The sequence below is a fragment of the Ostrea edulis genome, chromosome 7 (genome assembly GCF_947568905.1).
Source record: "Ostrea edulis chromosome 7, xbOstEdul1.1, whole genome shotgun sequence".
Taxonomy (NCBI): domain Eukaryota; kingdom Metazoa; phylum Mollusca; class Bivalvia; order Ostreida; family Ostreidae; genus Ostrea; species Ostrea edulis.
In genome coordinates, this window is record NC_079170.1 from 87,818,853 (window position 1) to 87,832,488 (window position 13,636).

The 13,636-nt window shown below is 35.1% G+C and overlaps 1 protein-coding gene across 6 annotated transcripts in view; it reads left to right on the forward strand.

Annotated features, from left to right (window-relative positions):
* Positions 1-5,918: 5,918 nt before the first annotated feature.
* Positions 5,919-13,636, forward strand: part of LOC125654001 (sugar phosphate exchanger 3-like) — a 34,814-nt gene continuing 27,096 nt past the window's right edge. For 2 of the 6 annotated variants that reach the window (XM_048883735.2, XM_048883737.2), the window contains exons 1-4: positions 5,919-6,210; positions 7,207-7,321; positions 12,140-12,232; positions 12,500-12,531. In XM_048883735.2, coding sequence (XP_048739692.2) covers positions 6,152-6,210; positions 7,207-7,321; positions 12,140-12,232; positions 12,500-12,531 — 299 coding nt within the window. In that variant the 5' untranslated portion in view covers positions 5,919-6,151. Of the gene's footprint in view, positions 6,211-7,206; positions 7,404-12,139; positions 12,233-12,499; positions 12,532-13,636 lie in introns of those variants that run through there. The other 4 variants (XM_048883738.2, XM_048883739.2, XM_048883741.2 and 1 more) reach the window with 3 other exon arrangements.

A 13,636-nucleotide genomic window follows, 5' to 3' on the forward strand; every position in this document is an offset into this window, starting at 1 on the left:
ACATTGTATATCCTTGATACTATTATAACATATGATAAAATCAAAACACCCATTGACATGCATGCATAATTATACATGTATGCAAATTACATATTGATTGCTAAATCAATCAATTGAGCATATTCGAAAAAAATTCCAATTGGCATATTTCATGTAATTACTTGCATGTGCGAACGTATTTCATACGCAGACATATGTGTCTAATTCTACCACCTGACTATAGTATTAGTGTTTGAAATCTTAATTTATAGTATTCATAGTTTTGAAATTATGAAAATAAGAAAATCTACATTCTTAGTAATGCAAATGCAACGTAAAATCTGCGTAAATACATGACTGTATATAAATGTTCCAGTTGAAGGTTTATGTTCAATTCAACCCCAACCCCACATATGCACTTATTTTTAATTACAATGAACTTCGATCTTTGTTTCTATGCGGTGACAAAGCTGGACATTATTCTTCCAGTAATTACCTTGTGTATTTATCTCTATTGTTCCCATGACGGAGGAAAATCCTTGCAATTAACATGGAACTAACAAGAAATACACGGAGGGATTAACTGAAGTACACAGGCATGCTAGCTTGTCAAACGTAACAACACACGGAATATACTTTGTTTTCTGTATCTCATTTCATGTCTGTTTTGTTTAACTGAAAAAATTCTTATAACAATATGATGTATATAAAGTGCTTACTATTCTTCTCTCACTTACATTTTTAAGTTTTTTATGTGCTTTTTAAATTCGCATTTGAATTATTTATTGCATATTATTACTTTAAAAACCTCCGAATTTTTGTAAAGTTTCAGCATTGCGGAAACCATTAGGAATCAAAGCCTACAGTTTCCGCAGACTGAAACTTGACGGAAACTATATAATCGTTTACGCACGGCGTAAACCATACGGGAAACCTCAACGTCAGGTTTCCGCAAGGTTTCCATATGGTTTCAGTTTTGCGGAAACTAGCGTTTTCATCCGGTGAAGGATAACCTCCAACGATGTAAAGATTTTGTCAAACGATGGTATGAAAAATCAGCTACTGAGAGGGGATTTCATTCTGGAGATGAAGATCTCGTATTACTCCAGTCGGACGCATGTAGAACTGAATGATAGCAATGATAGATGAAATCACCTGCACATAATTGACTCTGACAGCTCACCCCCCCCCCCCCCCCACCCCCACACACCACACACACACACTTTCGTATACTGGAACTCTCTAGCTTTTGTCTCTGTATAATTATTAAGCTTGTCACCTTATCGATGATAAAGTTAATTGACTCACATCATGTCTTTGGGAACATTGTAAATCTACACTACATTGTATATAGAGCATTTTAAGCAAAAATTTAGTCAGTCTTCCAATATCTGTTCAATGCTACACTCATGGATTAAACTGATGCGAAATATTTAGATTGTGTTCAATTTTTAGTGTAACAGTACCTAGAAAGAGTAAACATCCCCTGCTGATCGATAACACCCGCCGTGAGTTATTTATCTTCATTTGGTTAACGGAGTAATCCGTAGCCCAAATCAGTATGTAAAGGAAGGCCTAATGATTGGCATCAAACACGTCAGACAACATTCGACATATACATGTATACAGGTTGCATTTGCAAATTTGATCATTATAGTGACCATAGGTATGAAGTAGGCGTTAAAAATGACCTCATTAAAGATCAAAATGTAACGTTGATCACATTTCAACGTCTGTTTATGATAAAACAAAAAATACAGTATGATAAATTTTGATCCGGGTCAACATTTTTAAACGTTGAGAAATAAATACTGGAATCGTTTTTCAATGGGGTCACTATAGCTATTTAATGTTATACCAGAAAACTCGAGTATGTGCGATTGGCGGATTCACTGAAGTCACGAAGCATGAGACCTTGACACAAGAAAGAAAACAATTTAACGTTAAAAGGACCAGTCATCCGTCACGTATTGTTGCAGAAGTGTAGATCTTTGAGGGGGGATGGGGGGATACTATTTCTATTTATCCTAAGAGATCTAGAGCTACGGTTCTTCAGCTACTTCTGATAATGCAGATGACGTCCTTAGAGAAGTGAAGGAGTTTTCAATAAACCTATCCATTTAATAAAACGTCAATCAGTTTTAGGTAAAGTATTTCATGTACACTATTCATATATTACAATTCAGTTATAGGTATGATATTGCTTACTTTCATGTGAAGGGGAATTTGTAATTCTCTCAAACCCTGGCATCTGTCTATATGCACCTTCAAATATTTACTTATTAAAATCACTGGTGTATCTGTCTATGTGAACAGATCAAGGGGTCTGATTTTAATTAGGTTGATATTTACCATTCCAATGTTTTAGCCTTCGATACACTTACCAATTTTATTTTCTCATGAATGTGAACTACATGTATATGAATCTTAATAAATATAATACGATTATTTTAACGGCTGGGAATTCTCCGACAGCAAGGAAAATAGAATGTAAATATAAAATATTAATTTCGTTTTTGAAAATACATGAGGATATGAATTGCAACGCTTCACGCCGGCATATTTTACACGAATGTCATGCGCGTTTCATGAAGTATGCCGACGTATAAAGCATTGCAGTTCATACCCTCGTGTATATTTCAATAATGAAATTAATTTCTCGTCTCCGTACAATCTCTGAGTTGCCAGTACTGAATATATTGATACATCTGTACATCCCACCTCACTCCGCGTGGTTTATTCGTATTGAGGCATACAAGACTAAAGATGTGTTCTGAAAAGGGAGAAAAATATCACATTTTTATGCATGAGCTTTGAACAGTATAGGCAGTATTTATGGCTCTTCGGTCACGGAGTAGAATGTGTATTTAAGTTTACAATAGGTCTTTGTGTATTTAAGTTTACAATAGGTCTTTGTGTATTTAAGTTTACAATAGGTCTTTGTGTATTTAAGTTTACAATAGGTCTTTGTGTATTTAAGTTTACAATAGGTCTTTAAGTTTACAATAGGTCTTTGTGTATTTAAGTTTACAATAGGTCTTTGTGTATTTAAGTTTACAATAGGTCTTTGTGTATTTAAGTTTACAATAGGTCTTTGTGTATTTAAGTTTACAATAGGTCTTTGGGCCACGAAGATCCGTGCGACTTGTATCTAGCTCTAAATAGAACTTTCAATATGGCCGGTTTGGTGAATATACTGACTTGCACAACGACAAGCTAAGTGAAACCAATTGATTGTGTCAGTTTAACAGATAGGTGGATGAAAAGGCAGACAGACATGGTCAATACGTGTACATCCCAATACATGTAGTTGTTTGAGGGGAGGTTGCATAATGTACATGTACAGAAATATGAAGAAAAAACAAAAACTACAAATGACTTTCTTGGAATTGAATATACCAGGTACAAAGGTTTGTAACATAGACTACGGACGGACGAAGTAAAACCAATATAGAGCCTCCACCCCACCCCCCAAAAACTCATCGTTCGCGGGGCGTACGATCAACACGTTGACATGCCGTCACTACCATCAAGTTACACATAAAGAGTGTATTCGATTAAGCCACCCGAGTTACAAGGGTAACTAGAGTTGTAAATAAAATGTCGAATTATCGACACTAGTGATGAACTCGTGTTACTCGAGTATACTACCCATTTTACCAGGAGTAACAAGTGTTCCAATATGGCGGCGTGTTAGGAAGAAACGTAGTGTAAAGATTAGTTTTGTCTATATTTCGTACCAGACATGTAACGCATCAATAAAAACACGATACGAAACATAATTCTGACACTTAAAATTGAACTGGATACTAAAAGGAAACTTTAAATCACATTCGCGAATGCACAAATTGTCGAAATGCTGAATTTACCAGATAATGATAAAACTATATAATGATTTTTGTTTTTGTTTTTGTAATTGACGTTTACTAATTTTACAAAATGCAACTCTAAATGAGTATTTGACAATTAGAAGATATAAAACAATTGCCTATGTAAATACAACAATGAATTTGTTATATTACATTTCCCCATCAGGGTTCGCATTTCTTGCGTTCCTATCCTCCATGTTGTAAACAAACACTACACAACATATGTTTTATTTTCATATATGGAGTTCATTAACTGTCACAATCATTGCCTCCTCCCAAACCTTCTGTCGTCATAAGCTAAACAGCAAGACTCCCTCTTGCATGCCATCACCACCGTTCTCGGCAATCACAACACAATTATGGAAGTCGATTCATTAGCGGCATTTGAGGATGAGAGACGATTATTCTAAGGACGTCCTCGTGTTCCGTCCACCACACGATTATCTCCCAGCAGTTTTATCAGTAACGTATCAACGAAGTATTCTTATGAAGCTATCAGGGGGGAAGTATAATTAATGATAATAATAATTGGTTTTATATAGCGCTTTTTCCGGCGTATGCTGCTCAAAGCGCTTTACAATTCATAATTACCCCGGCAGACCTTATATCAATCTAGAACTTTTTCAGCCTCCTCGGAAGCATACATTGCAAGCTGCCATTACAAGCGCTAGAGCACTAACATTCTAACAATATCTTTCACTGGCTATAGCCAGGTACCAGTGGCGGATTTAAGGGGGGGGGGGGGGGGCGCAGCAAAAAGGTAAATCTTGGTGTCTAGCTTGTTTAGATAAATGTACTAAACGATAAAAGAAGCAGTAATCTCCTCCACTCCCGGAGAAATAAATGATAACATCTTCTGATTTCTTGAATTACTTAATTGGGAGAACTTAATTTTTTCCAAAAACCTTAAAATTTGCATCATTTTACTAAATTCACTTTATTAAAAATCATAGAAAATAGTACAAATGACTTAAATAGGAGACATATTCCAAGCCCTATAAAATCTGTAAAATCCAGGAGCTTCCGGGGGCTTCGCCCCCTGGGCCCCCACCACGACTTCGCCCTGGACCCACAGACCCTCTACCTCATAAAGTTGCGCCCCCCTAACCGCAATTCCTGGATCCGCCCCTGGGTACCCCTTTTACACTTGGGTGGAGTGAGTATGTGGATATGCTAAAGAGATTTCCCCAGAAAAATATGGACATTCCAGCAAAATTTTGTCAGAAAAGCAAGTAAACAGTGTAAATCATTGCGATGCAACACTACACAATGCTAAGTTTTGTATAACGCCCTAATCAATTCAAAATCTCATTAAAGGCGTACAAATGTAAGTAAACAAACATCAACAACAAAAATGTCCTGCATTAAAGTAGTATTGTATACTGATAAAAGTCTAACAGTCCTTAAACTATTTTATAAAAAAAACAAAACCCAAAAACCTAAGAATTGTCATATTTTGTTTTAAACGTTAAAAGCAATGTTAAAGAAATGAACCTTTAAGAAGTGTTGTTTAAAAATATCCAATGATTTGTCGCGACGTAAACCAACCGGTAAAACGTTCCATAGTGTAGGCGCTGAAAATGGTCAAAGCGCCTGTTTCCGTAATTATTAAGTCTTTTAAGTAGTTCGAGCCAGAAGCAGATCACGTTTTCCGATTGCAAGTCTCTAGGCAGACAATACGGGGTAATGGCATTCTTTGGACTGTTTTGTAAAGCATGCACAAACACTTTATATTTTATACGATATTATCTGGATTTTATGATTTTTATATATTATAATGAATAATACATGTAAAACTTTGATAATTCTTGTTGTGATTTTAACTTTTCATTGACAAACTGAGACCAAACACGAGTTGAATTACTGTGGGACTCTGTCCTGTATATACTACACAATCAATCAATCAATCAATCAATCAACTAAACTGGTTCCCTGTTGATCTCGCTTCATCAATCAGCGGGAAACCAGTTTATCAATCAACCAACTTCGAGAGAGAAAAAATAATACAGTTTTAAAATCTCCCGCTTTGATGTAAGTTTGAAAGAACTCTTCATTGAAGAAGATAACTTGTTCGACTTCCTGTTTTTATTTTGATTCACACGGTGTCACACGACAAACATTGATTATATTACAGTAGGCCTACTCGAATTTATTATTTGTTCTGTTTTTTATCAATTTGTTTTTAAAATCATGGATGCTAGACTAAGTACCAGAGCTGTACAAATACATGGTTGTTCAAAGAAGGAATGAGTTTACTTCGTGAACAGCAGCGAACACTTGAAGTCTGAAGTCAGCTGACGGCGATGACGAAGTACACTTACACGCACCATCATGTGGCTGTGTTTCTGCTGACATTTTTAAGGTATTTTTTTTTTAGAGTATAATTTATTTTGATTTGCACTGCATTCCTGTGGGGATCCGGATTTGAATATCTCCTCGGTAGCCCTTGCTTGTCGTAAGAGGCGATTAACAGATTAAATAGGGCAGTCACTCGGATGAGACCGCACAAACCCAGGCCCCGTGTCACAGCAGGTGTGACTCGATAAAGACCCCTCCCTGCTCAATGGCTATAATCGCCGAGCATAGGCCTAATTTTTACAGTCCTTCATAGGCAATGGTGACGTCACCTTTTGCGTGAAAAATTCTCAAGAGGGACGTTAAACAATATAAAATCAATCAATTACACTGCATACAGTACATAAGTACACATACACACATTTAGTATTAGTTATACAGTACATAAGTACACATATACACATTTAGTATTAGTTATACAGTACATAAGTACACATATACACATTTAGTATTAGTTATACAGTACATAAGTACACATACACACATTTAGTATTAGTTATACAGTACATAAGTACACATACACACATTTAGTATTAGTTATACAGTACATAAGTACACATACACACATTTAGTATTAGTTATACAGTACATAAGTACACATATACACATTTAGTATTAGTTATACAGTACATAAGTACACATATACACATTTAGTATTAGTTATACAGTACATTAGTACACATACACACATTTAGTATTAGTTATACAGTACATAAGTACACATACACACATTTAGTATTAGTTATACAGTACATAAGTACACGTACACACATTCATCAAGTTTGCTTAGCATTATTGTATGCTCCTGTAATCAGAGATTTGGGGGCATATAGTTTTTGGTCTGTTTGTGACTGTAAAAACTTTAATTTTGCCTTTGGCCATAATTTTTGAATGGATGGTGATCAGGTCATTTCTGTGGAAACGAGGGGATTATTTATATTCGGTCTTTCCTATCCCCCTTGTTTGGAAAGTCGAATCTAATGTTTGTACACGTACTTTTCAGTTATGCATTCTTTCATGCAACAAGAAAAACATTCAGCAATGTTAAATCGACAATCTCCGATGAGTGGACTCCATCCTACCACAACGATACTGTCAACTACACCAAGCCTGACCGGGTTAGTATCACATTACAGTCAACTACATCAAGCCTGACAGGGTTAGTATCACATTACAGTCAACTACACCAAGCCTGACCGGGTTAGTATCACCAGCGATTTTTTTCTACCCACTGGTACTGGTGCCGGTACCCATTCAATTGGGAAAAATAGCGCCAAAATTGAACAAATTGGGAATTTTCTACCAATGTATCAGCAAATGATTTCAACGAAAAGAAAAGAAAAAAGAGAACAAAACAAGAAGTAGTCATCCCTTTAAAAACTTTTTTACGGTAATATTTGCTGTTGTGGTACATAAGGAATCATGGTAGCCTCATTTTAGAATCGTCGTAGCTCTACAAAACACGCGCACTGCCATATGATCTGTACTTTCGATTTAATACTGGAAGTGAACATTTTAGTTAACTTGTACAACTTGTACAGACTAAGTAAGTTACGATGTCAGCGGTCTATTTTTCGGCAAGTAAATTGGGAATTTTTAGTCTCAAAATTGGGAAAAATCAATGGTTTTTGGCATTGGGAATGGTACCGTTCATCGGTACCAGTTATATAAGGAAAAAAATCGCTGATCACATTACAGTCAACTACACCAAGCCTGACTGGGTTAGTATCACATTTAGTATAACCAACTAGCAAGTAGAAAGAGAGTTGGATAGTAACAGCTCAAGCATGTTACCGTAAATACTCGCCTATAAGTCGGATTTTTGGGGGTCAATTTTTGGTCCAAAACTCTATGTCCGACTTATAGGCACGTCCTAAGAAGATTGGTATTTTTCTGGGCGGCGTAATGTAGTGTTTTTTAAACAACTCTGACGATTATCATGGACTACGACACAAATGATTATTGTTCACAAATATCTAGACATGTTGTATTGTTTGTGTATTTTAAAATCATGTATAAAGTACAAGTATTTACATATTTTTATCTAGTTAAAAATTATTTACATACCGATAACTAATACTTTCAACTAATCTATCGTTTATCGGTAAAATTGAATTACGAACCCGATTTAATATTGAAATGTTCATATGTATACCGGCTGAAATATATTTCATAACAGACTGAATATTGTTAACAGATAATTTAGATCATCATTCTTGACTCTTAAAAACTTTATTGTTGATACAATGAATTATACCAGAATCCCACAGTAACAGTTTGGGCGAGGCGCGTGCCACTAAGTAAACACGGTGTCAGGTACTGGTAATTAGGAGACCATAATTGCTTAGGTAACAAGGGATCATTGCCCATAATAGAACAAGGGTTGCGTTTAAACCCCAATCGATATGGCTTGGATATTGAGCAGATCATAATTATTAATTTCTCGAAATATTTGTTAAAACATAGGTAAAAACACTAGAGCATTGACTTGAAATTGTCAACCGAATCTGACAAAAAATTGTACAGACTTATAAGCGGGTCAATGGCAAATTCCTACAAAATAATCTTAAAAAATACAACCGACTTATAGGCGGTCCGACTTATAGGCGAGTATATACGGTAACTTAAAAGGTAAAAACCGAGGGATTAAAAGCTTCCATACAGTGACAGTCAGAAAAAGTGGATAAAGTAAGAGGTTTGATTTTAATTCAACCACTGGCATACAAACTGCAGACAATATTGGTAAAATAGTTAGTGAGCAGAGATAAGCAGCTAGGGTGTATCATCATATGGCTATATAATACTGCGGAACATTGACTGGCCAGATTGGAAATATACAGCCTTCATGACTGTCATCTGTTGCAATCAAAACACTGGGCGTCACAAATGAATTGGGCGGGTACGATTCTGCGTCAACAACCATGAAAACATTGGATTGAAATTTCACTTTTTAAAGGGACTGGTTATTGTTTCTTGAAAGAAATATTTTTCATTTTTTTTTTTTTGAAAATTAAAAATACACTGTATAACTCTTTTAATGTTGACAACCAAAAACTTGGACCGTCTGAATGCAAGGATAAGAGCAATATTTTAGCTTTGACTCTTTGTTATGTAAACAAAGACTCAAGTCTTTTTATGTAAACAAACAAACCAGTGAAACATTGATTTTGTAATTTTAAACATCTTCATTTTGTACAATCACAAAATGTAACTTTTGAAATGACACAAATTTTTCCTATAAAGTATACTTGAGATGTGATGTGATAAACTTGGATCAATGTTCATTCATTTTGAAAACTTCGTAAACAATACCACATCTTTGTTTTCAAAACAAATAATAAACTTTTTATGATGAGCTTCTCTCATGATGAATAACCTTGATTTTTTTGTGAAACCTTCTAAACTTATTAGACTGTAGATTTATTATCATTTATACCACCTTCACACTCAAGGATTTTTCCTATGAGTCCTTACAGATCTCCGACTCGTAGTCATGCAATCACAAGCATTCGTAAATCCCTAGTCGTTATCATGCAGTTAATAACTCGTCACAACTCGCACACACTCGTAAGGATCCGTGAAAATAGGGGCAAATTTTTTTGTCGTGTGAAATTTTTTTTCATAATTGTCCATGGATTTCATTTCCCATAAATAACTTGTAACAATCCGTAAGTATCGTAAACTGGTTGCAAGAACATGTAAACTGCTCGTAAGAATCCGTAAAACACTCGTAAAAAGGTTTTTTTACAAATCTTTGCGGTTAGTTTACGATATGTTACGGATAGTTTACGAGTTCACGGATTATTACGAATGCCTAAGTGAGATTTACGATTTCATTCATGTCGGGTTACAATCGCTTTATGGATTTTTCAGAGTCATTACGAGCGCATTATCTATAGACACGATTACTTTACGAGTACATACTTAAACTTTACGATTTTAAATACAACCATTACACTCAAGGATTTTTCTTACGAGTCCTTACAGATCTCTGACTCGTAGTCAATCGCAAGCACTCGTAAATCACTCGTCAGTATCCGTGTCTAAATTGTAACAATCCGTGTACTTTTACGGATTTGTGGAATATGTAAGGATCCGTAAGAAAAATCCGTGAATGTGAAGGTACCATTAAAGTGAAAAACAAACTTTGGGGGAAATCGTGAATCAGTCCCTTAAAAGTCAATTTCAATCCACTCTGCAATTACATGTTCTATAATCAATATAAGGGTTATCAGGCACACATGATTTCTTCTAGAATGCAATGATGATCGTTAAATACTTACTAGTGAATTTTAAGGCATGTATTTGAATATCTTTACCCTCGTGACTGTCAAAATATTTGACATCCCAATGAAAATGTCAGGTATGATTCAGCGCAGACGGATCATAAAACATTGGATTGAAATTGTAGTTTTTGAAGTGAATTTCAGTCCACTTTGCAATTACATATATATCATAACCAATATAATGGGTATCAATAAAAGAGTTAAAGGCCATCCTGTTTTGACCTTGAATTAATTTACATCCCGTTAATCATGAGATTAAACTTCAGTTTACTAATTGAATTCTTAGCCATTTTTAGCCTTCAATGTGAGCCTTGTCTGTTATAAGCAGGACAAAATCCTTTAATTCAACAATATCTTCATCAAGATAAAGTAATGCATCGATCTTAAGGAGGGAATAGATGCTGAGAGATTTATACAAATGAAAATGTTGGCAACCATAACGAAAGTATTCAAAATTTGCAAGGTTTACCCCAAGAATATACATTTACAATGTAAGTTCAAACAGTAAACATGGAGTGAGATTCAAACTCACCACCCAGAGACCAAGAGCTGACATTTTGTAACTGACTCCGATATGTACAATAAATATAGACAGTTTGATATAGATGAAGATTGGTAAAATAAATTAAAAAGTGGAGGTTAATTTATTTTGAAAGGATTTATGTACTAGTAATGAAGGTGTCTTACACCACCTAATTACTACACATAGAAACAAAAACAAGTGAAGGGAGATAGCGGTAATGGTCAGATTTTCTATTGATAAATTGTGTTAAATGATCTCTTCAAAACCTCTGGTAGGTTTTTTTTTCTTAATCGACATACAATCTTATGATATGTTCAAATAATACATGCATGTCTTAAATTTTACTATGTAACAAGTATTCAATGATCATCAAAGCATTTCAGAAGACGTCGCGTGTTGGTGCTTGATACCCATTTTATTGTTATGACACATACATTGCCAAGTGGAATGATATTCACTGCAAAAACTGCAATTTCAATCCATTGTTTTCATAGTCATCTGTGCTGAATTCTATCTTGGAGATATCAAGTGTTTTCACTGTGAACTATGACAGTCACAAATACTTTATATTTCCAATCTTGCCAATAATGTAACCAGATCATCATTTTGTTTAAAATGCTACTCATTTTAAGGTTTTGAATGAAACCGAAATTCACTGTCATATGAGATATATAGAACACCACATTAAACTACAAAAACTGAACTCAACCTATAAACCTTTTTTGTATTGATTCAGCCCTAACATAGTATCTAAGCATTATTTCAAATGTTAGATCTACATTATGTCAATGTATACTTTTATTGAGCATCAGCATTTAAAGCTGAAACATCTGTCACAGTATTAAAAACTGTATTGGAATTCGGTTCATTGAACAAGTGTTAAAGTCATGAAAATACAAGCCTTGGATGCAAAGGTTACATTCATTTCTATATATACTGTATCTATGAAAATTGCTGGTAAAAAAAAAATAATCATCATTTTTTAATCATGCATGCAGACATGATTTACCTTTCAATAACACCTTTCACCCATGGCGAAAATTTTTCACTGACCTACGAGGGATCCTTCATACATTTAACTTTATATTTAACCAAATATTGAATCTAATTTTGCGTTGTCCTCGCAGATCTGGAACCATCGCCACATGTTTGACACAAGAGGAGACGCTGAGCCCTATTTGGGGATCCTGGATGCTGTTTTCATGATATCATACGCTGTGGTAATATTTTATTTCATCTTGATTATGATCACGATAGGTTGTAGGTTTTTAAGTTATGTAATGTAGGGAAATATTCAAAAGTATGTTCAATGATTAATGAAATTGATTTATGAGTATGTACTGAGCATCTTGTTTTCTTCTGTAGCTTTTACCCTTACATGGGATATTAACTTTGTGTTTGGGAATCCAGACTGAGTTTTATCGTCTGCAGTAGAACCTATCTAAATTTTACAATTGATACTGATTCTGTGTCTTGGGTTTTTGTAGGGTTTATACATCAGTGGCATGATTGGAGACAGGTAAGTATGAGTCTAGCAGATAATGTATCAAACTTATGTACAATACATGTACCGGTACACAGTCAGTGTTTTGTACAATACCTGTATCAGTACACAGTCAGTGTTATGTACAATACATGTATCAGTACACAGTCAGTGTTATGTACAATACATGTACCGGTGCACAGTCAGTGTTATGTACAATACGTGTACTGGTACACAGTCAGTGTTATGTACAATACATGTACCGGTACACAGTGTTATGTACAATACATGTACCGGTACACAGTCAGTGTTATGTACAATACATGTATCAGTACACAGTCAGTGTTATGTACAATACATGTACCAGTACACAGTGTTATGTACAATACATGTACCGGTACACAGTGTTATGTACAATACATGTACCGGTACACAGTCAGTGTTATGTACAATACATGTACCGGTACACAGTCAGTGTTATGTACAATACGTGTACCGGTACACAGTCAGTGTTATGTACAATACATGTACCGGTACACAGTGTTATGTACAATACATGTACCAGTACACAGTCAGTGTTATGTACAATACATGTATCAGTACACAGTCAGTGTTATGTACAATACATGTATCAGTACACAGTCAGTGTTATGTACAATACATGTACCAGTACACAGTGTTATGTACAATACATGTACCGGTACACAGTCAGTGTTATGTACAATACATGTACCGGTACACAGTGTTATGTACAATACATGTATCAGTACACAGTCAGTGTTATGTACAATACATGTACCGGTACACAGTCAGTGTTATGTACAATACATGTACCGGTACACAGTCAGTGTTATGTACAATACATGTACCGGTACACAGTGTTATGTACAATACATGTACCGGTACACAGTCAGTGTTATGTACAATACATGTATCAGTACACAGTCATTGTTATGTACAATACATGTACCGGTACACAGTGTTATGTACAATACATGTATCAGTACACAGTCAGTGTTATGTACAATACATGTACCGGTACACAGTGTTATGTACAATACATGTATCAGTACACAGTCAGTGTTATGTACAATACATGTACCGGTACACAGTCAGTGTTATGTACAATATATGTATCAGT